The 26903-nt window shown below is 39.9% G+C and overlaps 1 protein-coding gene and 1 pseudogene across 2 annotated transcripts in view; both read left to right on the plus strand.

The window, feature by feature from the left end:
- LOC136884695 (uncharacterized) overlaps positions 1 to 21141 on the plus strand; it is a 348446-nt gene extending 327305 nt beyond the window's left edge. For both annotated transcript variants that reach the window (XM_068230002.1, XM_067156971.2), the window contains exons 7-10: positions 877 to 1022; positions 6815 to 7016; positions 8765 to 8881; positions 20904 to 21141. In XM_068230002.1, the coding sequence (XP_068086103.1) occupies positions 877 to 1022; positions 6815 to 7016; positions 8765 to 8881; positions 20904 to 21021 (583 nt within the window). In that variant the 3' untranslated portion in view covers positions 21022 to 21141. The remainder of the gene's footprint in view (positions 1 to 876; positions 1023 to 6814; positions 7017 to 8764; positions 8882 to 20903) is intronic.
- On the plus strand, positions 5952 to 6070 carry LOC136885145 (5S ribosomal RNA; annotated as a pseudogene).
- Positions 21142 to 26903: the final 5762 nt, after the last annotated feature.

Raw genomic sequence — 26903 nt, forward strand, 5'->3', positions numbered from 1 at the left:
TTCCTACATATGAAGACACCACTCAAACATATTCGTCTACTGATGTCATTCCACGCCATCTCTCCGCAGACAGCTCGGAACATACCACTTAGTCGAGCAGCTCGTCTACTTTCTCCCAAGTCTTCCCAGCCCAAACTTTGGATTTTTTCCAGTTCTTGAATCAAGCAATCCTGGTGAGGGTCCCATGCACTGGAACCATACTCTAGTTGGGGTCTTATCAGAGACTTATATGCCCTCTCCTTTACATCCTTACTACAACCTCTAAATACCCTCATAACCATGTGCAGAGATCTGTACCCTTTATTAACAATCATATTTATATAATTACCCCAATGAAAGTCTTTCCTTTTATTAACACCTACAGGTAGGTACATACAATGATCCCCAAAAGAAACTTTCACCCCATCAACGCAGTAATTAAAACTGAGAGGACTTTCCCTATTTGTGAAACTCACAACCTGATTTTTAACCCAGTTTATCATCATACCATTGCCTACTGTCCATCTCACATCATCATCGACGTCATTTTAGAGTTGCTCACAATCTTGTAACTTATTTATTACTCTGTATAGAACAACATCATCTGCAAACAGCCTTATCTCTGATTCTACTTCTTTACACATATCAATGATATATATAAGAAAATATAAAGGTCCAATAATACTGCCTTGAGGAATTCCCCTCTTAATTATGACAGGGACAGATTAAGCTTCGCCTATTCTAATTCTCTGAGTTCTATTTTCTATAAATACAGCCACCCATTCAGTCACTAAAAATAAGAGGAAGGAAACGTGCCTTGTGTAGTCAAAACTTTGGCGTATTGACATGGTATCACATCGGAATAGAATAAAATATTGAAGGTATTGTCTGTTCCAGGTTTCCCCTCTACGTATCGGGGACCAGCGATGTACGATACGTAATCCCGGCCGATACAGAGAAGAAGGCTATCCTGAGGTACACCGTCCGTTTGCCACCCTACCTCACATGTACGCAGTGCGTTATCCAGTGGAGCTATTTTACAGGTGAGTTGATGGGCATCTTCATCTTTTTATTTTTCGTCTTCTAGCCAACGGCCGTAGCCGTGTTGAAACACCGGATCCCGTGAGTTATCCGAAGTTAAGCAACATTGGGCGTGGTCAAGATTTGGATGGGTTTCCACGCGCTGTTGGTGGGGGTAAGGGAATTGAGGAGCGGAAAGGAACTGGCCACCCTACCGCACGTAAACTCCATCTCAGACACACTTCCGCGGAGGTTCGGACCTGCCTTCGGACAGAATACACCCTTACCTTACCTTCTTTACGATGAGGCCCTCTTGACGTTCGACCACATGTCAGTTTCAATTCATCCTTCCTTGTTTCCTCTCCAGTATTCTTATTCTTCTCTCCTCAGACCACTTTGGACTGGGTTTCCTTTCCATTCTTCCTTTAAATCCTTCTATACTTACAACTTTCTATTACCTCTTCTCTTGTTTTGTTTCTTTCTAAATCTTCCTTGACCTCTTGCATCCAGCTCGCTGTTGACTTTTCTCCCAAAGGTTCTTGATTTATCCATTTCGTCAATCTGTTATCCATTCTATAGATATGTCCAAAAAATAGCAATTTAGTTTTTCTTATTGTTCCTGTTGTTCTGGTATATTTCCTTATTACTTCTTAATTTCCATTGCTCTGTTGTTTTCATTGGACCTAAGAATGTTCTCATTAGTATTAGTATTTGTATTAGTATTTATTTAACCGGGCGAGTTGGTCGTGCGCGTAGAGGCGCACGGCTGTGAGCTTGCATCCGGGAGATAGTAGGTTCGAATCCTACTATCGGCAGCCCTGAAGATGGTTTTCCGTGGTTTCCCATTTTCACACCAGGCAAATGCTGGGGCTGTACCTTAATTAAGGCCACGGCCGCTTCCTTCCAACTCCTAGGCCTTTCCTATCCCATCGTCGCCATAAGACCTATCTGTGTCGGTGCGACGTAAAGTCCCTAGCAAAAAAAAAGTATTTATTTATGAACAAACAGGCTTTCCGCCCCAATACATGTTCACAAAGCAATAAGACTATTGAAACATAATAGTAATAATTATAATAACAATAATAATAATAAAAATAATAATATAATAATAATAACAATAATAATAAAAATAATAATATAAATAATATCAATAATAATAATAATGATATTTAAATAAATAATAATATAATAATAATAGTGATGATAGGAATAAATAATAACAAAAATGATAACAATTATCTGTAGCAGTCGTCGGCTCGAGGATCCAGCAAACTCATCACTTGTCCTTATGCGTACAGCAACTTTCGTCACATTCATTGTTCCCTGACCTACTCCCGATCAACACCAAAACATCGACAGTCAGCACTTAAACACAAACGAAAGTCCTTACCTTTATGAAATCACATATCATTTACCCAACTCCACCCACTTAACTATGTACTCAACACCAATACTCTCCTTCCTATTAAATTTTATCATACTAACTCCATCCATTGCATAATATCCGATTATTAAACACGCTTCCCATAGATATACATCCCTATTCCAAACACATACCCCCTTGTCCACCCTCTAACTCACCTTCCTTCATTCTGCTCTCACAGGACTTTTTTATCGCACATAAATACCTGTTCAACTCGCCCCCACTTTCCCACTGCTTAATAATGCATCTTCAAATAGATTGCCCATCCCCTCTTCCTAATAGTTTCCTATGTTCGGCACTCAGTAATCTACGTCTTAGAATGTTCTCATGATTCTTCTTTTTAGGACTTCCAGCTTTCCAAAACGAGAAATTCACTTGCGTTAAACTCATTCTCGTTTCACTACTGTATTTTAGTGCCTTATTTTAAGATTTTCAAATAAGCATTTCTTGTTGTTGCCTTACGCTCTTTCCATCTTGTGTGAACTTTTCTTCTACAGCAGTTCCTCTCAATATTGTTGTGAGGTGGACAGTAGGCAATAATATGTTGATAAATGGGGTTAACATTCAGGTTGTGAGTTTCACAAATAAGAAAAGTCCTCTCACTTTTAATTACTGCATTGATGGGGTGAAAGTTCCTTTTGGGGATCATTGTTAAGTAAAGGAAGGATCTTCACTGAGGTAATCACATAAATAAGATTGTAAATAAAGGGTATAGATCTCTGCACGTAGTTATGAGGGTATTTAGGAATTGTAGTAAGGATGTAAAGGAGAGGGCATATAAGTCTCTGGTAAGACTCCAACTAGAGTATGGTTCAAGCGTATTAAACCCTCACCAGGAATACTTGATTCAAGAACTGGAAAAAATCCCAAGAAAAGCAGCTCGATTTATTCTGGGTGATTTCCGACAAAAGAGTAGTGTTATAAAAATGTTGCAAAGTTTGGGCTGGGAAGACTTGGGAGAAAGGAGACGAGCTGCTCGACTAAGTGGTATGTTCCGAGCTGACAGTGGAGAGATGACGTGAAATTACATCAGTAGACGAATAAGTTTGAGTGGTATCTTTAAAAGTAGGAAAGATCACAATATGATGATAAAGCTGGAGGACAAATTGGGGCAAATATTCGTTTATAGGAAGGGGAGTTAGGGATTGGAATAACTTACCGAGGGAGATGTTCAATAAACTTCCAATATGTTTGCGATCATTTAAGAAAAGGCTAAGAAAACAACAGATAGGGAATCTGTCACCTGGGCGACTATCCTAAGTGCAAATCAGTACTGATTGATTGAGTGATTGATTGATAAACCATTTTCTTGAATTATTTCTTTACTTTCTCTACCCGATCAATATATGCTGTCAACAATTTTGGAGCGTTTTATATTTTTGTAATAAATTTGTCCTTTTTCTACAGAGATTATCAAACCTGTTTTGTTCACTATTTCTTCCAGGAGATTGATTGTGGTGTTGCAACTTTCAAGCTCTCTGATAGTATAGCAAAATCGTCTGCAAATGCCAGGCAATTAATTTCTACACCTTTGATTTTTCCTCCCCAAAGTTATTGTCGAAATTTTATTTTTTATCGTTTTTCATTCCAATTTTTACAGTTTTCTCTAGGATAAATTTGAACAGAATTGGCGATAAGCCGTCACCTTGCCGTACACTTGTGTTTATCTTCACAGGTTTTGATATTTCGCCCATAGCCTACTTTTGGAACTGTGTCTGTGTTTCCCGTATTAAGTGTGCTAATTTAGATTTCACTCCAAATTCCCGTATTGTTTTATCAACAGAAACAAAGGCCTAAAATTCCCAGATGTCACTACAATATCCTTGGAGTTCGTTATTCTATGACGAATTGGAAATCCACAGCCTGTTTCCAGTCATTCGACCTGGTCAGGGATGGAATGAATGAAGCCCCATCTAGCAGCGAGGATAGGAAACGTGCCGGCTGCCGAAGGCTGTCGCACTCCTCTAAGGCAATGATGAATGTTTGATAGATGAAATGAATTGTTAATGAAATATGACAGGAAGAACCGGAGTACCTGGAGAAAAACCTGTCCCGCCTCCGCTTTGTCCAGCACAAATCTCACGTGGAGTGACCGGGATTTGAACTACGGTATCCAGCAGTGAGAAGCCGGCGCGCATCCGCCTGAGCCACGGTGGCTTCTATGACGAATTATTGAGTATTGTTTGTACTCTGTTAAGCAAGATTTTTCAGAATACCTTGTAAGCGATTTGCAGCAGGGATACTTTCCTACAGGGTACAATCCTAGTGAAGATACTCCACTTATTACACACGCAGACTCAGCGCAGGGTGATGCTCTTTTATTTCTGTTCTCTGCTTAGTTCACGGGTTTGCCGATAAGACCGTCTTTACGAGCTGTGGATTGTTACCAATTGTTACGAAAGTTATACGGGCCTGGCTTTGCAAAGATAGGTTACATCCACTAACAGAGCCTTTTCTTGTGACGGAAGCTGGGAGTTACAAATTCTGGGAATGACGTTATGTCGGCCAATGACAGTGCTAGTAGCTGGTCGGGTAATGGACAATGGCGCGTGAAAGGTTTCATTAGGTTATAAAAGTAAATGAACCTTTTTGGGTAGGCCCGGCGGGTGCCTGGCATTCACAATGAACACATCTCCATTCTAAAACATTCAAACATCCTAAAAAATCCATATACAGGGAGTATAATTTAAGACTTCTTAGTGGAGTACCGAGGAACTGGAGCACAGAGAAGCTGTAAAAGCGAGCGCAGTGCCCACAATGGTGAACGAACGTAGTCGTCTCAAAGAAGTGTAGTAATAAAGATTAAAATAGTAATAAAGTTCTGATCCACGATACTGTTGTGAACACTATTCATTACCTAGCCAATTGCAAAATTGTATTCTTGCAATGAAATCTATAGGCAGTATGTTATGGACTGAATGAGACCAGTAAAATCGTAAATGTAATCATTTTCTGACGAATGTGAAAAAGCAGTTTCCTGGGCTACTCTCCGAAGCGGCTGTAGGGGACTGACTTGCAGTCTTGGCCGTATATCTTCTAACCTCTCCTGTGTGGGAGCCGTTCTCCTTCGCTGTTTTTCTTATTAGTTACGAAACCAGCATTGTGCCACTAGGAACGAGATGTTGCACGTAATTTTTTATGGTTCTGACAAACCTGGAAAGTGCGGAATTTTCGAAGGCACATTTTAACGGGTTTCTTCTTCTTGTGCAAATAAAACTCGACGAAAAATATTCTCTGCGCTGTAATGTACTTGACCAACGCGAATATAACCTTACAACACACCTTAAAATCCCAATGGTTACTAGCGAACTGAGCGAGAGAGCTAAGTGTCCACTACGACAGCTGCCAACACTTCTTATCAGGCCAAGATTGACAGAAGCGATATGCCGCTGGCTTAGGGATTCCCGAAGCCTATGAGAGAAGTGCGAAGTCTTAAATCATACACTCTGTATGTTTCCTCGCGAACTTATGTGTTATATGCTGGAGTGCCTACACTACTGTAGATTTGTACCCCCTATAGTTATGAACATCCAACGGCCATACCCTGCTGAATACACCGGTTCTCGCCCGATCACCGCAGTTAAGCAACATTGGGCGTGGTCAGTATTTGGATGGGTGACCGCTTGAGATCACCATGTGCCGTTGGCTCAATTCCCTTTTGCCGGCCTCGCGGTGTAGGGGCAGCGTGCTTGTCTTTTACCCGGGGGCTCCGGGTTTGATTCCAGTCAGGTCAGGGATTTTACCTGGACCTGATGGCTGGTTGGAGGTCCACTCAGCCTACGTGATTACAATTGAGGAATTATCTGACGGTGAGATAGCGGCCTCGGTCTAGAAAGACAAGAATAGCAGCCGAGAGGATTCGTCGTGCTGACCGCACGACACCTCGTAATCTGCAGGCCTTCAGGCTGCGCAGCGGTCGCTTGGTAGGCCAAGGCCCTTCAAGGTCTGTAGTGCCATGGGTTTTGGTTTGGTTTGGTTTATAGTTACCAACACCGGACGAGTTGGCTGAGCGGTTAGGGGCACGCAGTTGTGAACTTGCATCCGGGAAATGGTGGGTCCCAACCCCATTGTCGGCAGCCCTGAAGATGGTTTTCCACGGTTTGCCATTTTTATATCAGGCAAATGCTGGACCTTAATTAAAGCCATTGCCGCTTCCTTCCAACTCCTAGGCCTTTTCTATCCCACCGCCGCCCTAAGACCTATCTGTGTCGGTGCGACGTAAAGAACGTTGTAAATAAATAAATAAATAAACTGTTGTCAACATTTTACTTATCACCTTTCTTTATGTTTTTTTTTAAATTGTCGGAAAAGACTGCTGTTAAGACCCACGGATTAACATTATTGCAAACAAAGCAGCTGTTATCTACTTGAATTTGAAATGCTTGTTCCCAGGTAATATGTGGGGTATCTGTCCTAACGGTACTGGTGCTAACGGCTGCGGTACCCCGGAGGTCTTCAGGAACTGCGCAGATGTGTCTGTAGTCACGAGTACGTCGGGACTTCCCCCGCCGTTCGCGACAGCGCCAGAGAATCCCTTCCTGCTATACTATAGGGACCTGCGTGCTCCTGGAGCTGTGGCACCTCTCATCATCAGGTAAGATATCGCCGAACAGAGCGAGTTGGCTACGAGGTTTATCCCACGTAACTGTGAGCTATAGGTCATTTCACATGAAGAAAATAGTATTGCTCTTCTGACAACAAGGTTGACATCTTGAACTGCTATGCTCAGCAGCACCACGGGAAAATGGCGGCACATATATTGGTTAAACTCTGCATTTAATATCAAGATAAAAAGGGGGAAGAAACTAAGCTGAAAATTAATTTTAGGAATTCAAGGGGACGGGGGTTTAGAGGGGAGCTTATTTTCGGTTTCACAGCAATACAGGAAAACGGATTTGTGAAAATCACTACTTAACTTGAAGAGAAAAGGAGAAAGAAATGAAGCTCCAAATTATTTTTATGAAATATAGGGTACAGGGATTGGAGAAAGACTTACTTTTTCTTAGCAACAAAAGCAAACTACTACAGACACAAAAACTCAGTGTTGAAGTTCAAGGAAAACGAGAAGAGAAAATAGACAGCAGATATTTTTTATAGTTTCGTGGAATGGGGGATGCAGTTAATTGCATTTAATTTGCACAGGCAATGCTGGTTACTACTGTGCCGTCGTATCTCCCCACGAAAAGACTGATAAACAAAAACCACAGTTCTAGCCCTTCAGGCCAAGCAACTCAATGTTGAAAACATCCTAGGGATATGAGCCACGAATTTTAGGTAAATAAAATGTAATACACTACGAAAATATATTCTTTATTAATTCCTACCAATTATATTCCTTTTTTTAATCATCGTTATCCGGTCGATTAGATTAGCAGTTAGCCTTTTTCTCCCACTACGAGCGCTAATGTAAGTCAGTGCAGAGTTTCACTTAAGCTCTTATAACCACATTCGGTGCGATTTTTTTAAACCAAAAAACGCAGGAGGGTATTGAATCAACGAACACATTACAGAAATAATTATGTAAAATTAATTTCGCTAGGATTTGAATAAAAAAGAAAACGAGTAAAGAAACAAGTAATTTTAGGCTGTTATTCCGGAAATGCATTTAGGCCGGAAGTGATTTTTGAAATTTGTTTTTTAGTTTGATAGATATGTCCAGGACTCATAATTTGAAACCTTTCTGGGCCGTTAATCCCTGCAACATTCGGCACAATTGAGGAAACTGCTTAATTTTACGTCTACTTTGTCTGCTAAAAAAAAAAACATGAGCTATGAGAAAGAGAAGACTTATCCTCTACGGTCACAGAGTCAGAATGGACAAGCAAGAATCTTCAACACCATTTCTAGAGGGGAGGGGACAATCGCTTAATGGACGAAACTGGTTCGAAAAGACCTAGAAATTTTAAACTTGATCCCAAGGATATACGGAAGGAGGATAAATTTAGAATACTGATAGGAACATCCGACACCCTCCAGTCACTGACAGCTAAAACACTGCGTCCTGGAGTGGGAGTGAAGTGGAAAGGAAAGCAATACACAGCGCAAAGATGAGGGAATATTGAGCTAAGAAGAAAGCTCACCAGATTTAACAATTATATGGTCCATGGGGCCTCAATGAAACAAAAAGATGACGACGCACAGTGATTGCTATGGTTACCGTGGTTTCGGAAAACTGTCAACGCGAAACTGCCCATGCTAATACTAATAGACCCCTCCCAAAAAAACTTACCCTTGCTAAAATATGTACAATACATTTCCATAATGTGCAATGTGAGTCAATGGCTGACACACGAAACATAACGCCCGGTATGAATATTTGAAATATGTTTTTAATTTTTTCAGGGCCCAAGTTTGCCTTCCCACTCCGTTCTATAGAAGTCTACCCGGCATGAGGGAATGGTGTCAGACCAACTGTCTCCGCTACCCACCAAACTGCTCACCCATGCTGTGCTACTGTCCGTAAGTATCTTGAACATCTCTTATTTTGCGGAAGTCATCAACCAACGTTATCTTAATAATCTAATAAAAACTTAAGATAAATGAAATAGGAATGGTACAAAATTCAGGTTTGAGATTGATTGATTGATTGATTGATTGATTGATTGATTGATTGATTGATTGATTGATTGATTGATTGATTGATTGATTGATTGATTGATTGATTGATTGATTGATTGATTGATTGATTGATTGATTGATTGATTGATTGATTGATTGATTGATTGATTGATTGATTGATTGATTGATTGATTGATTGATTGATTGATTGATTGATTGATTGATTGATTGATTGATTGATTGATTGATTGATTGATTGATTGATTGATTGATTGATTGATTGATTGATTGATTGATTGATTGATTGATTGATTGATTGATTGATTGATTGATTGATTGATTGATTGATTGATTGATTGATTGATTGATTGATTGATTGATTGATTGATTGATTGATTGATTGATTGATTGATTGATTGATTGATTGATTGATTGATTGATTGATTGATTGATTGATTGATTGATTGATTGATTGATTGATTGATTGATTGATTGATTGATTGATTGATTGATTGATTGATTGATTGATTGATTGATTGATTGATTGATTGATTGATTGATTGATTGATTGATTGATTGATTGATTGATTGATTGATTGATTGATTGATTGATTGATTGATTGATTGATTGATTGATTGATTGATTGATTGATTGATTGATTGATTGATTGATTGATTGATTGATTGATTGATTGATTGATTGATTGATTGATTGATTGATTGATTGATTGATTGATTGATTGATTGATTGATTGATTGATTGATTTCAAAGTTAGGTCTCGTGGCCCAACCTTACACTCAACCGCGTAAATTGCAGGATAATACATATATAAAAGAAATATACTAATCTGTTAAAATAATTAAGGATAACTAAGCTAAATAACAGATTTGATGAATAAAGAAAGCAACGTTTAACAAATAGGTAACGGTGTATTCTGCCCGAAGACAGGTCCGAACTTCCACAGAGGTGTGCCTGAGCCGGAGTTTACGTACGATAGGGTGGCCAGTTCCTTTCCGCTCCTCCATTCCCTTACCCCCACCAACAGCGCGTGGCAACCCATCCAAATCTTGACCACGCCCGATGTTGCTGAACTGCGGAGATGCCACGGGATCCGGTGTTTCAACACGACGACGGCCGTTCACTTTAACAAATAAAAGGAAATTAATCCGGAGCATAAAAGTAAGACGAAAGAAAAAGAATCATAATTAAAAACAAGTAAAATACAGTCAAACGTGATCAAAGCGGAACTTGTGTAACGCGGAAAATTGTCCACTGCGGAGTATTTTCTCGGTTCCGGCGAAGCTTGCGGATTTATAATTTTCTTAATTTTATAAAATGTGGAATCTCCTCGACGAGGAAAGGAAACGAAAAGTGAAAGAATTCTTTAAAATCTGTTTGTATAATGTGGAAAATATTAGGAACGTATGTAGTCCTACGCACAATATTTGTGCATTTCTGGTGCTAGTTTGAACAAGGTCATTGTTTGGACAAACTGATGAACGTGGTTGTAGAGAGTGAGAATATGGATGGTGGAACGAATGAAGTGCTTGAAAACGCATCGGCAATATCCAACTTGTGTCAGGCAAGAAACGTTCCCTGCGAGGCAGAGAACTTCATTCGGAGTGATGAACAGCTACAATACACTACATTTTCGCATCAGCTACAGCCCGAGAATGAGGAAAAGACAGAAGAAGGAGACGAGCAAGAAGATGAAGATCACAACAAGATCCGAATCCAGGAACAGATTCACGGTGTTTTTGGGACGTAAAGCAATTTGCCATTACATCTAAACGCTTACACTCGTCTTGAACTAATGTACTTCTTTTAGAACACCTTTATTAATCCGCTTTTTTTACATTCTCCAAGCATCTTTACATAAAAAAGCATATGAATACACAAACATTAAATATGTACAAAAATCATTACAAATATAAACTGAAAATAAGACAGCAAAATCTACTGTTTGAAAGATAAAAATTTGTGGTATATAAACATAAGTTATATCATTACCGTACAAAGCAAATGTGAGAGTAGACACAAAAATAAAATAAAACAAGTTCATGATTATTCCACAACCACAACGATTACAAGTTTGCATTAAGGCCACGGCCGCTTCCTTCCAATTCCTAGGCCTTTTCTGTCCCATCGTCGCCTGTCGGTGCGACGTAAAGCAAAATAGCAAAAAAAACTAGTTTGCATCTGAAGAAATAAAAATAAATAATTAATACAGAAGAACATCAAGTTGTTACGTATTTGAACTGAAAAATAACTTTTTTTTTCCTTTTCACACTATGGGCAGCGAATGTATGTCTGTCATCTTCTTTATCATAATCATTTAACAGTACACAGTTATACTCAACGCAAAATACTCTTCACATTAAAAGAAAATTTGACATATGTTACACACAACACATAATAGGAAGGTACTTCAGAATTTGAAAAGATGGTTTCCAAAGGCTTCTTGAAGACATTGCTGCCTGACCATCTTCCAGCGTTCTTTCCTGAGATGATCCAGAAACCCCGTTAGCGTCACACTTGTATGCTGAGTGTACGCCTTGACGTTGTAATGAATAGCTTCAGCTGTTATCCATATGCAAGCGTTTTCGCTCTCGTTCTGCCCGTGATTTAGTTCCAGATTCAGCATATCCCTCACTCTGTCACTGGTTGTTGTTGTCCCTGATATCCAGTAGATAGCGTTTAGTGTCTGTCTCCAAACTAATGCCGCATCGCCGCATGTCGTAACTCGATGCACGAGATTGTCCGTCTGAAGACATACCAGTCATTTGTCATCAGATACTTGTCCATATCTGTTCATTTTCTCACCCGTCGGGATGATTTCATCTGTGTATATGTAGAGCGATACCCTCCATTCAATTGAGATCCATTTGAATCGTTTGTTTCAGAAACGACACTTCTCCAACGTACCAAATTGTTCAGAAAACAGGAAAAACTGCCTGTAGTGTGTAATGTCATTTCTATCCTTCCGATATTTATTATGCTTATTCTACTGTTGAAATGGCTATGACAGATAGGTTGCTTATATGAATTAATCCAATACATTCCTTTACAGACTTTGTTGAAAATAGTGGAGACGTGCTGTTTCTGCAACAAACACCATTAATGAGAATATAAGGAAATGTAACATTGATTTTAACGTCATTTCAATTTCAAAAGGAACTTTATTTGTACTGAGGACAGTGTTTAAACCCATTATTTAATAGTTATTTGTAAGACTTACTTATTTGCACATATTATGATTGGACCACATTGTATAGAAAAATAAACAGAAGAATACTCCTTTTTATGTCCCTTTCCAAAGTTCAAAGTATATATAAAACAGAACAACACAATATTTTACAAGTAACAAGTCTCTTATCTTTGAACAATGCCTCTCACTTCTATTGCGCTGATGTTGTCCATGCAAAGAGTTTATTATAAAACTCATGGGGTTCTTCTGGTATGTAAGATTCCAACTTCATTATGTCTGCTAATTTCTTTTCATTTAATGGAACACAGCCTTGTAGATAAGCAAGTCTAGTTGGTAACACAGGAAGACGGGTTGCAGAAATAAGCAACTTGAAAGTATGAACGCACAGTCCATCAATACAGTGTTTTCCTAAGACATGATTTGCCTCATACTGAAACTCCATAAATTGATTTATATGAAATGCGACTTTTGCATCTCTTTTCACACCTCTTCCTAGCGACTCAACTGAAAGAACTGACACTACTACTTTGTGAAGCGGGCTGGTTTGAAGTAAAAACAATACCTCTCCAGGATAAGTGTTCTTTCTGCACAAAACGGAAACTTTCATTCGCGACTGACAGGCAGAGATATATGGTAGAAGTGTTTTTTCTGCACAAAATGGTAGCCCTTCGTGCATTAATCATGGCAGTATTAATAACTCATATAGTGTCAAAAAGTGAAGAAGTGCTGTTTCTGCAACAAACGATTCATTTGTTCCATATATATTTTCCAGATCTGCTTCCAGTCGCGATGTGGGTATTTATGTTGTATTGTCGGAATAAATGTATATTACTTCAATCTGAAGTTGTATAAATTCTTAGCTTTGTCCAAATTTCGACCTATAATTTCTGTTTCCGGAAGTTGTTGTAGAATGGAGAAAGCGTTTCAAAGTACTCAGCTCAGGCCTGCATACAGAAAGGCACAATTAGAATGAAGAGGAAACAAGTTTCTTTGTTTGATCTGTTGAAAAAAAGCTTAATGTTGTGAAATAGTGTATAGAGTTTTATGTTTGAAATAAGTTTAAGAAGCGTATATCCAGTGTTCAGAAACAGTATAATACTGCGCCTTCTGTGTGTCATTCTGAATGTAATAATAAAGCGCAATAATAATAATAATGTTGTTGTTTGAGTCATCAGTCCATAGACTGGTTTGATGCAGCTCTCTATGCCGCCGTATCCTGTGCTAACATTTTCATTTCTACGTAGCTATTGCATTCTACATCTGCTCTAATCTGCTTGTCATATTCATACCTTGGTCTACCCCTACCGTTCTTACCACCTACACTTCCTTCAAAAACCAACTGAACAAGTCCTGGGTGTCTTAAGATGTGTCCTATCATTCTATCTCTTCTTCTCGTCTAATTTAGCCAAATCGATCTCCTCTCATCAATTCGAATCAGTATCTCTTCATTCGTGATTCGATCTATCCATCTCACCTTCAGCATTCTTCTGTAACACCACATTTCAAAAGCTTCTATTCTCTTTCTTTCTGAACTGGTTATCGTCCATGTTTCACTTCCATACAATGCCACGCTCCACACGAAAGTCTTCAAAAACATCTTCTAATTTCGATATCAATGTTTGAAGTGAGCAAATTTCTTTTCTTAAGAAAGCTCTTCCTTGCTTGTGCTAGTCTGCATTTTATGTCCTCCTTACTTCTGCCATCGTTAGTTATTTTACTACCCAAGTAACAATATTCATCTACTTCCTTTAAGACTTCATTTCCTAATCCAATATTTTCTACATCACCTGCCTTCGTTCGACTGCACTTCATTGCTTTTGTTTTGGACTTACTTATTTTCATCTTGTACTCCTTACCCAAGACTTCATCCATACCATTCAGCAGCTTCTCGAGATCTTCTGCAGACTCAGATAAAATAACAATATCATCGGCAAATCTCAAGGTTTTGATTTCCTCTCCTTGGACTGTGATTCCCTTTCCAAATTTCCCTTTGATTTCCTTTACTGCCTGTTCTATGTAAACATTGAAAAGGAGGGGGACAAACTGCAGCCTTGCCTCACTCCTTTCAGGATTTCTGCTTCTTTTTTAAAGCCCTCGATTCTTATCACTGCAGACTGATTTTTATACAGATTGTAGATAATTCTTCGTTCTCGGTATTTGATCCCTATCATCTTCAGAATCCTAAATAGCTTGGTCCAATCAACATTATCGAATGCCTTTTCTAGATCTACGAATGCCATGTACGTGGGCTTGTCCTTCTTGATTCGATCCTCTAAGATCAGACGTAAAGTCAGGATTGCTTCACGTGTTCCTACATTTCTTCTGAAGCCAAATTGATCTTCTCCCAACTCAGCTTCAACTTGTTTTTCCATTCTTCTATAAATAACACGTGTTAAAATTTTGCAGGCATGAGATACTAAACTAATGGTGCGGTGGTTTTCACACCTGTCAGCTCCGGCTTTCTTGGGAATAGGTATAACAACATTCTGCCGTAAATCGGATGGGACTTCTTCTGTCTCATACATCTTGCACACTAAATGAAATAACCTTGCCATGCAGGTTTCTCCTAAGGCAGTCAGTAATTCAGAGGGAATGTCATCAATTCGAGGTACCTTGTTCCTATTTAGGTCATTCACAGCTCTGTCAAACTCTGACCTCAAAATTGGGTCTCCCACTTCATCAGCATCAACAGCCTCTTCATGTTCCAGAACCAAATTATCTACATCTTTACCTTGATACAACTGTTGGATATGCTCCTGCCATCTTTCTGCTTTGTCTTCTTTCCCTAGAAGTGGCTTTCCATCTGAGCTCTTAATATTCATACACCTAGATTTCCTTTCTCCAAAGGTTTCCTTCATTTTCCTGTATGCAGCATCTACCTTTCCCAGGACCATACAGCCTTCAACATCCGTGCACTTCTCCTTCAGCCATTCTTCCTTAGCTACCTTGCACTTTCTATTCACTTGGTTCTTTAATCGAATAATAATAATAATAATAATAATAATAATAATAATAATAATAATAATAATAATAATAATAAACAAATCAGTGTGCTGCAGTACTACATACATCAATCTGGATAACTGAGCGTTATGCATAGACAGATACCGTACAGGTAAGCTCTACGTAATATTTAAAGTCACTGTTTAGACTTCTGTTTTAAGGCAAAACCTCTGATGTATTGTGTAATGTGGAAACTTGTCTAATTCGTTGTTTTTTTAGAGGGGTCCCTTGTGTTTCCGCTTTGAGAAAGTTTTGCTGTATAAACTAAAAAATATAATCCAATGCGTAAACAGAACACAATGCATAATAAAGTAATGGATAAAACAAGTATGGCAATAAACAATGATCTATGTACTTTTGCACTATAACAATAAAAATAATATTAATTAAAAGAAACAACAGTGGTCTTCAATTGTACAGTAAAAATGCTATGTTACTAGCCTACATACCACACAATTAAATAACCAGTTACATGAAACTATCAGCGGTATTCAGCAGGTAATCTCTCCATGCAGTCTGAAATTTTGATATTGTCTTATTAGGCTTGTATTACACTATCAAAATAATTAGTCAAAGATCTTTAATAACATATGTTTTATCAAATAAATGACAATGTAATGGAGCAAAATGTTATAGAATGTCCTTTTATGTAATTTCCTTGATAAAACGTATGAGCATCGTGCTATCATTTGAAAGAGATTTGACTTGTTACATCCAAAATGGCGGATCGTAAGTTCAGTTAGAATGTTGCTACAACAAAACTGCTTATTTCCGAGTATGAAATGAATGAAAGAAACCAGGAGTATAAAAACATATAAATTTAAGACAGTAAGTGTATTTAAACATAGCAGAGGTGATAAATACTAAGCAGTAAGGATGCACAGGTATGGACATGAAAAAGAAATTAAATGGATTACGTATCCAGTATTTGGCTGAAAAACTGAAATTGAATATGATGTTTACATTATCAATTTATTTTTACGTCGCCATAAGACCTATCTGTGTCGGTGCGACGTAAAGACGCTAGCAAAAAAAAAATTATTTTTAGTCCAGCCCGGGAGCCACTCACGCGTAGCGACTGTCGTTTGTTTCCTCGCTCGCGGCCTACTCGGATAGGATGTTCTCTAGCAGTGCTCGTGCTGCCAACCTCTGTATTTAGGAACTATGCTTGCTTCGCTAGCTGGTGGTGGTGATTATTAGATTGGTCTGGACGGTTAGGATTCTTGCCGTGGACAAGACGAAGGCCATTGGTCTTGGACGGTTAAAAGCCGCGAAGCGGCGTTAGGCCCCTAGTTTCGTGAGGAAAGACGATTGGTCTGGACGGAAGACAATTGGTCTGGACGGGTAGGATTCTTGCCGTGGAGAAAACCATTGGTCTGGATAGTTAGGATTCTTGCCGTGGACAAGACCATTGGTCTGGACGGTTAGAAGCCGCGAAGCAGCGTTAGGCCCCTAGTTTCGTGAGAAAAGACGATTGGTCTGGACGGTTAGGATTCTTGCTGTCGACAAGACCATTGGTCTGGATAGTTGGGATTCTTGCCGTGGACAAGACCATTGGTCTGGACGGTTAGAAGCCGCGAAGCGGCCCTAGGCTTCTAGTTTCGTGAGTGCGGCCACTTGCGCTTTTATTGTGTTGTGGTTGGTAACGCATTATGATAACTAAGTTCCTTCACGGGACGGAGATCACGTGCCACTTTACATTGGCCAATAGGATTATAAGAAGCTACTCGAGAAATGAATATGGCGTGTAATAATCTTAGTTAGGTTACAAAAGTAAATGTACTTCTTGGGGCGGGATGGTGGATCCCTGGACATCGCAATGAACACATCTCTCCTCTCAGACGCTCTCGAAGTAAGATTGCATTAATTTCCACTTACTTATAACATTACAAATGTAGTGGCCCCCGGGCTGGATTAATACCAGCCACGTGGGTTTTAAACTTGTAGCACCGGTATGAACAAGCAGACAGACGTAGAACTTTTGGTGTAGCCTACTCTCCTGTAATGGTTTAATTTGAAACATACCAGTATATTTTATGAGAGTTTTTCTCACTAACAGTGCAAGTAAACTTTAACTTGAGTTATGATGCTCACATAACCCCTAGCTACACTGCTCTTTCCTGGCTGTGAAACCCAAGAGGCGACGGAAGTTCCACATATACTTACGTTGATATGTCGAGCTCTGAAGAAAAATCTAACCCAATACATTTTATCGAAACTCCATTATTATCCTCATGTCATAACTGTAACACTAGATCTGGCACTTCCCTCGCTATTCCCGTCAACCACTCTTCAATGAATAATAGATCCTTCGTTGTGGCTGGGTCACGACTTTGCAATTCACTTCCAACTGCTTTCAGGAACTCGAAATCAGTATCAAAATTTAAGACAGATTACCTGTTCATTACCGCTATTAAAACTCCAGTCGTGTTCACGCAACATTAGTACCATGCTTACCACTTGCATCGCCAATATCTACGCTCGGTATGACTGTCCTATGTTTATTTCTCGCAGATGACTCGCCGACGACGTGATCGAGCAAAGCACAACGCTGCCAACCATTCTACTTAGCAACTAGACCATCAGTGAGCAAAGGGGATCTGGGGGCGTAAGCCCCAGTTTAGAGCCGCGGACCAGTGGCATGAGGACAAGCAAAGGGGATCTGGAAGCGTAAGCCTCCAGGTTAGAACCACGAAGTGACCTTAGGCCTGTAGTTACCTGAGGAAACACTATTGGCCTGTGCTTGTTAGGGTAGGGCCTGGACAAGACCCTTGGTCTGGATAGGGTAGGGTAGGGTCTGGACAAAACAAGTGATATGAGGACAAGCAAATTGGGTCTAGGGGCATAAGCCCCCAAGTTAGAGCCGCAAAGCGGCATTAGGCCTCTACTTAACTGAGGAAATACCATTGGTCTGATCTGGTTAGGGTATGGCCTGGACAAGACCATTGGTCTGGATTGGTTAGGGTAGGGTTAGGGTCTGGACAAGACCATTGGTCTGGATAGGTTAGGGTAGGGCCTAGACAAGAAGGTTAGGGTAGGGTCTGGACAAGACCATTGGTCTGGATTGGTTAGCGTAGGTCTGGACAAGACCATTGGTCTGGATAGGTTAGGGTAGGGTCTGGACAAGACCAGTGATATGGGGACAAGCAAATTGGATCTGGGGGCATAAGCCCCCAGGTTAGAGCCGCAACGTGGCCTTAAGCCTCTACTTAACTGAGGAAAGACCATTGGTCTGATCTGGTTAGGGTAGGGCCTGGACAAGAAGATTGGTCTGGATTGATTATGGCAGGGTCTGGACAACACCGTTGGTCTGGAGTGGTTACGGTAGGGCGTGTCAAGACCATTGGTCTAGATAGGTTAGGGTAGGGTCTGGACAAAACCATAGGCTAGACATGTTAGGGTAGTGAGCCCTCGACCGTAATTACTTTTTCCTCACCTTACAGCACCAGCCCATTCATCATTTACAAACATTCTTATCTTTCTTGATTAATACAGTACATTGGAATTACATTTTTTCTTCATCTGCTGATGTAACTTTGATTGACGTGAGAGATCCAGGATCTAGTTCGGTCGCCTATTTGTGTAGACTATCAACCGTCCTGCATAAGGAGTCCGTTGCCCAGGGTACACCACGAGGAGGTTATCTATACGTCCCACCCCTTACTTAGGTCCTTATTGACCTACCTCCTTCTCGTCTTAAATCAAGGAACCCAATATGGCATGACATAACTGGCTTCAATATCCAGAAAAAATGGAGTCAAAGCTGGAGCTCTGCACGTGTAAAACACCAGCAGGGCCTCTCAAACACTCAAAATCTCACGCGTGCATATTGAGGTGCAGAGACTCCGTGCACTGTGCATCGTTCCGACTCGACTCAACTCGGCTTGGCTCGGATGGTGTAGTGCGCTGAGAGCGACTAAGCGTTAGGTGATAGACGGTTTGTTTATCAGTGAAATAGATAAGCGCAAGACAACAACATAATAATGGAGCAACCTGGACTTCCGAAAGTCCATTTCAATCGAACTAGGAACTTCCGTATTTCTTTGTCAGTCGTGAAGATAAAGCCAAATGCTTAATCCGTGGGACAATAATTATGTGATAAGTTAATCAAAAATATCTATTTTCCAATACAAAGGCTTTGCTCAAATTCTACGATAATTTTGCGAAGGAGGATTTTCCTAAGCTGCATCGAGAAGCAGCTAAGATTATTTCTATGTTTGGTTTCACATGCATATGTGAAAGGTATTTTTTCCTGCTTTGACTGGTACGAAAACTAGATTGCGTGCGAGTAGGCCTATTCCTGATTGTAATTTAAAGAAGGCTCTCAAATTGCTGTCAGCCGGTCCCTTGTTGCAGGCATAACTGGTATCATTGCAAAGATAAAGGAAGAGCTAGAGAAGATAAATTGTCTGCTCAAACCAAATTGAAAGAAGAGTGTTTTAACACCGGTAACGTTGTCCCATACAACAGTGTCACCGCTCACCGCACATAAACATTTCGCAGTGAGGGGAGATCAGCGGGGAAGGTGGAGAAGGCGAAGACAGGCCGAACGGGTGAGACAGGTGTAGGGGAAATGGAGTGGGGGTTTGCACTCTGGTCAACCTAGTGAAGTCGTCTCCTGCACCTTGCGCCCGTGCACTGCACGGCGCATGCACCCTGAGAGGCCCCAAGCCATCCAAGACCACACAACTGGACTCCCCGGATTTCACCTGAAAAGACATCGATGGTCTAAACTCAACCGTTGAAGAACAGGCCACGCTATATGTAATGCCATGCTGCATAAGTGGGGACTTCGAGAATCCCCTGCCTGTGATTGCGGAGCCACTTTCCAGTCAGTGCAGCACATTATTGAGGAGTGCCCTCTGAGGAAGTATGGTGGACCAGCCCAAGATGTCATCAGTGCTACACCCCCCTTCTTAGAATGACTACAGCAACTGGACATTGATTTGTAAATGTGAACGCTACCAACTTTCTTGTCCTTGTATATAGTGTAAAGTTTCTTTTACTTTTGTATACTTGCCATACGATAAGTAAATAAATAAATTTAAATAAGTAAATAAAATAACATTTTTTCCATTAATTCGTTTTAATACATAAATAACAGCATAAAATATCCACAACAACTTAAAAAAGGCAACAAAATGGCATTCATCTAGGCTACGGAAGCTATAACAGGCACACACAAAAAAGGCAAAATAATAACTGGTCCTACCTTTCCCAATCGTGCGGGAACAGGTTTGTCTCTATGTGACACTTCGATATATTATCCACCCAGATCAAAGAAAGACTTTTTGCCTAACTACCGGGTTCTAGTTGTAATCTTTTATAAAAGTTAACTTGCACAATATATTTTATAAAACATCTTTGACAAATGTTTTGATAAAGTTCCTGACAGCAGCCGGAAGTGAATTCCAAAGTTGCTTTTAATAAAGTAATGATCGTATTTTCTTGAAGTTGAAGAGGATGTACTGTCGTGGTAGTTATTTTCATAGGCCGATGACCTTAGATGTTAGGCCCCTTTAAACAAGGAGCATCATCAAGCAACAAGCAAGTTATTTACATACTGTATGTTGGCATTATACCAGTGTCGAAAATAACCTCGGTCAGCTCGTATGCATTCATTACTTATCTACAAGAGTGGTGGATCTATTTTGCAATTATCCTGGTATTCATGTATTCGTTTCATTAGTATTGTTATGTTTATTTCCCAGGTCTCAATGCGATGCTATCGGTGAACTGGAAGGCCGCGAAGGAGCTGATGTCTATTGCCAGGACCTCTGTGTTGTCAACAATCCCAAGTGCCCCACGGACAAATGCCGCTGTTACTGACCTGGAGAGTGACTGTATGGAAGAGTGGACATTGTCAGTGGCGCCCTGCTGGACCCGAGGCCTTCTGTCATTGCTTACTCAAACTTAATATTAAGTGATAATTATTATTATTTTTTACAAATAAAAATTTATACCTTTTCGTACCTTGCTAATTCAGTCAGTGTGATCCCAAATCATTTTCTACCACTTCCTTAGTGATCTCCTTTAATACAAGCGAAATACTACTACTACTACTACTACTACTACTACTACTACTACTACTACTACTAAATGTTTTATTCCTACCCTGAAGGGGAAGGCGGGCCTCCTAGACGGTGACGCCGTCTCTCAGGCAAGGAGATTTGTATCGGAGAAGGTGAGTGTGTTGGCGGCCGTGGCCTACACTAGGAGCTGTTGCAGTATTCGCCTTAATGCAGGAGAGTAGAAAAACACGGAAAACCATTCTCAGGACAGCCGACGGTGCGGACCAGCCCCTCTCCGTCTCCCGAACACAGAGGCGTAAGCCACAGCAGGACCGTGGCCACCCCACCCCTCCACTGCTCGGTTGGTTGGTCGATGTGCAGAGCAGCCGGACACAGACCAACCGTGGCCACTTGCGGACCGAGACCCACTCTGCATTTGCCAACGGTGAAATACCACTACTACAGTATATTAGGCAGTGTTGCCAACTTAGCGGATTTTCCGCTAAATTTGGCGGAATTAGAAGACTGTCGGCAGAGAAATATATCATTTAGCGGACAGCGGATTTTTTTGGCGGAATTCTAGATTTATTATAGCGGAATTTAGTGGGTTTTTTGTTCAATTTGTACTCCAGTCTGTCTCCGAGCTATACCGTATTTCTTGTCAGGAGCTAGCAGTCACATGAGGAAAACATATTTAGATTTGATGTTACGAGAGCATGGTATCATAAATTTGTAATGCGTGGGGAAAGGGTACTTATCTCTTAGTTGACGAATGAATACACATAGGCCTAATGAAACTGTGAGAGAGTAGCATTATTTATGCTATGAAGGAAGGCCTTTTAATGAACTGGCCTGTTCTGTGTGTGGCCCTTGAAGTACGGGATTCGGAATTCACCTAGTTTGCACCCGGCAGTAAAACGCCAACAAGTTTTACCTCGCCGGCTCGCAGGCAAGGGGGTTAATCCCAGTGAAACTCACAGATCAGGTGAGTGCAGACATTTACTTATTATTATTATTATTATTATTATTATTATTATTATTATTATTATTATTATTATTATTATTATTGCTCTTTTTATTGCTCATTATTTGAGATCGGATTTCTTGGCGGAATTTTAGCGGATTTTAGTAGTATTTAGCGGATCTTGAAAATATAAGTTGGCAACACTAATATCACTCGCCGCCTAAGGCTATACATTAAAAGGCAAATATCGCCACCCTATTCTCCTTTTCTTTTTCAATGGCTCATCACTGTTGCCAACTTGACTAGTAATATTTAGCTGGAGGCGGGGAAGGGGGCGACATAAAAATTGGAAGAAAGAAAGCTACAAAATGCTAAGTATTTGTAATGCTGTCTGAACGAATTTCTACGACGACGTAAAGTTTGAGTTTACCAAATTTAGTGTGGTATTAAGAGCACTATACCGGGCGAGTTGGCCGTGCGTGTAGAGGCGCGCGGCTGTGAGATTGCATCCTGGAGATAGTAGGTTCGAATCCCACTATCGGCAGCCCTGAAAATGGTTTTCCGTGGTTTCCCATTTTCACACCAGGCAAATGCTGGGGCTGTACCTTAATTAAGGCCACGGCCGTTTCCTTCCAACTCCTAGGCCTTTCCTATCCCCTCGTCGCCATAAGACCTATCTGTGTCGGTGCGACGTAAAGCCCCTAGCAAAAAAAAATAAGAGTACTATACAATAAAATTTTCACTAAAGGGGCAATAATTACATATGTATTACAATTAAATAGAAATTCGGCGTGAATATACAATTAAAATGTCATTCAGTATTTGACTAGGCCCCTACATACTAACAAAGTAACAGACACTAGGTAGAACTACACAGACACATTTACCGAGTGAACTGCCAGAATGACCAATGCGCGCGGCAAGCGGGTGAATTATACCCCAGTGCCCATAACCTTGACAAAAATCAGGGGCGTATATAAGGGGGGGCCCCAGGGGGCCTGCCCCCCCCCCGAAAAAATGTATAAGCCTTGAAGAACCGGACCAAAATGATGGGAATTTTCGATCGTTGTTGAGATACCGAGCCAACAGTTAGCAGTTTATGTACCATACCTGGACGATTTTTGTAACTCACTAAAAGAACGCTTTGAATCTCACAAGGAAATAGTTGCATCCTTACAAAACATCCTTCCACAATTGTGTATCGTAACAGATTTCGGTTCACTGCAGGCTGCTTTTAGTTTATACGAAGGAGATCTGTCACATAAAGAGATTGTGCAAAGTGAGTTTATGCTGTGGAAAGAAAAGTGGAGTCAGGAAAATCCTTCAAATCTTCCCAAAATGGCTGTAAGTTCTCCAGAAAAATGTGACAAAACTTTCTTCCCCAACATTTATACCCTTCTCAAATTACTCGCCGTTCTTCCTGTTTCTATCGCAACCGTAGAAAGAACTTTCTCTAGCCTAAGGAGACTGAAGACTTACTTAAGGAACAGCACATCTGAAAGTAGGCTTAACGGGCTTGCTTTACTCTCTATCCACAGAGACATTATAGTTAGTGATGAAGAAGTTCTTGATAAGTTTGCAAGTGTACCAAGAAACCTGGACTTCGTTTTGTAACCATTGGTGTTGTATGTATGTATGTATGTATGTATGTATGTATGTATGTATGTATGTATGTATCAGCCCAAATCAATGTTTCCTTTTTCCTTTCTAAAGTGTTTGAAATCGTCTGACCTCTTAAAATTACTTAACCTAACCTTACATCAATCTTGACCCCCCCAAAACAATATATATTATATTCGCCACTGCAAAAAAATATACCCCTGCTACCCTTCCTCACAACACATACTACATGCTATTGCACTGTATGAATCGGTTAGCCGCAACGAACGACATTTTTTGCGCATTTCCGCTAAGTATTTCTCTTAATAATTAAAGAAAGGAATCAGCTGAAAAACAATAGGGATTGTACAAATTGCTTTTTTTATATAATTTCTAGTTTCAGGCGATTGTTAGTATCTGTTAGGTTCTTCAGTCTGTCAAAACTTTAAAAAAAAAGTCAGGTGGCTAAAATGTAATAATAATGTATTTTTCTCCACAAAGCGGGGGGAGGGCGACTGTAACCCCCCCCCCCCCATCGCCGCTACTGTTTTCCGGTATCTGCACATCATACAGCATCTCTTTTCTCGGAATTATGATAGTATTGCTAAACCTACTGTACGCGCACTTTTTATTGATATATTTTTGTACTCGATGAGGAGTAAAAAAGGAGCACTGCCGGTTCCCGTAATACTGCCAACTGAATGGAAATGAAATCTGAATTGAATCGATAATATGATCGATCGATATGAAGTTTCTAAACCTTTATTATCATAACGCCAACAACTGTGTCACACACACAATATATAATACGATATAATATTTCCCGATGCGAAACGTGTTCCTAGCATGAATTCTATAGTTTGGCTTTGCTGTGTAAACAACAACAGTACGAGTACGTAAAGTGTACGCCAGATGTCGCACAGCGATGATAAGCGATTCTTAGTTTGTGTTTCATAGGTTGCCAATACGAATCTCGAAGATAACCGAAGTCGACCGATTCAGCACTAGAGTGTAAATCTATCGCTAAAAAGTGCGCAGATGTATATGTTTCGGGAAAAGAAATAAAAATACATCTACTACAGTATTTTTAAAACCTGTGTTTGAAACTCGACGCAGATAAAATATACATTGTTTAAAACGGCGCCTCGGTTTAAACAAAAGTGATCAAAATATAACCAAATATGACTTTACAGTATATCACTAAAATAAGCAAACTATGATCAAAACCATAAAAATGGCCGAAATATTAATTTATATGCAATATCAATTTGGTGCTGTAAACGGTGACAGGGAGCCATCATTCACAGCTATTTTTCAGATTACGCGTAAAATGATCTCAGGAATGAAATGTGATGTTTCCTTAAACATCCAAACTTAGTCATAAGCAACAGTAAAGATTTTTTTCAAAAATCGCACACTTAAAAGACTCAAAAAATTACCCTTGTTGTAGAGGGGTGCTATGGTAGTTATTTTTATGCCACTTCGTATCTCTTTCTCTGTAGGTGACAGACAAAAAAAACCTGCGACCAATGGACAAATCTACTATAGTTCATTCCATGTTAAGAAAACAGTATTGCTCTTATGACAACAGGGCTGCCATATCAAACGCCTCTGCTGAACACCATCACGGGTAAAGGGCGGCATATAAATTTGTGAAACTCAGTATTTACGTTCAAGACAAAAAGCGGAAGAAACTAAGCTACAAATTAATTTTATGAACTGAAGGGGCCGGGGTTTTTAAGGGACTATTTTTGTTTGAACAGAATCAGAGGTAAACTACGGCACACAAAGAAACAAAAAATGGGAGAGAAAAAGACAAATCATTTGTATGGGCTCGACGGGTAAGGAATGCATTTAATTGCATGTAATAAATTTCTCCAGGCATTAACGGCTAGAAAACAGACACAACAAATAGATACTGTAGATGATTCTACGAAAGATAAAAATGATACACGAGGCTTGTACAAGAGCAATTCTGAAGAAGGAAAATGAAGGACGGCAACGAAGCGATGGCTGTTACCACCATTGTGCTTCCTCCCTACATGTGTATTTATGAAAAATAAAATGTTATGTACTTATTAAAATAACTCAAGGGCAAACATGCCTCACCCTTTTTACCTGTCTTTCAGAATACATAACAAAGTACAGTATAATATCCCTTAATCACGAGGAATTAAGAGGGTCTCAGAGGGGGGTGTTAACTCCTTGTAGGCCCATAAGAGCAATACTGTTTTCTTTACATGGAATGAACTACAGTACCTCTATTTATGGCATGTTTTAACATTTATATACTCGTATACATTTTTGGATTGGGGTCTATCTGGAATTAGCGTAATCAATTTCCTGACACTACTGTAACCGTGGCAACCACTGTTCGTCTATATACACTCGGTCAGTAGCGTCATCTTCTCACTGTGCGCTTTCTTCTTGTAACTAAGAGCTTGAAGTGAATCTCGTTATACTCCTCAGTCCATAATTAAAATCCTTGAACTGGCCGGAAAACAAACCCAGGACCTTAGAATAAAAACAGCAACACTACCTTTACACCACATAGCTGAATAATAATAATAATAATAATAATAATAATAATAATAATAATAATAATTCATGATTGCCGAAAGACGTTAAAAGAAACAAACTTTTACAGCCCCCTAAGGACTTGGACAAAGGAAAACGGAGTGGAAATAGATTGCTTAGCGTTCGCTGACGATATAGCCCTAATGACAGAAAATTTCGAAAGTGCAAAAGAACAGATCAATGTGTTGAAGGAAGTGGCAGAGCGAACAGGTTTAAACATTTCCTTTCAAAAGACAGAAGTAATGTCGAACATCAAAAATGATACGGCACAACTAAACACCAAATATGGAACGATAAAATGTGTTAATAAATTTAAATACCTTGGGGAATGGATACAGCAAAATTGACTTCACAAAGAGGCCATAGCAGCAAGAATCAAGAAAATGGAAGTCACTTTTCAAACCACCCGCAACATATACAACAAAAAGTGCTCTTCCCTGAAAAAAAAAGTCACTACAACACGGTCATCAAAACGGTATTGCTATATGCATCTGAATGCCTTATCCTATCCGAGAAATGTATGCTCGCGGATTTAGAGAGGAAAGAAAGAAAGATAGATC

This window comes from Anabrus simplex, chromosome 13 (assembly GCF_040414725.1).
Source record: "Anabrus simplex isolate iqAnaSimp1 chromosome 13, ASM4041472v1, whole genome shotgun sequence".
Taxonomy (NCBI): domain Eukaryota; kingdom Metazoa; phylum Arthropoda; class Insecta; order Orthoptera; family Tettigoniidae; genus Anabrus; species Anabrus simplex.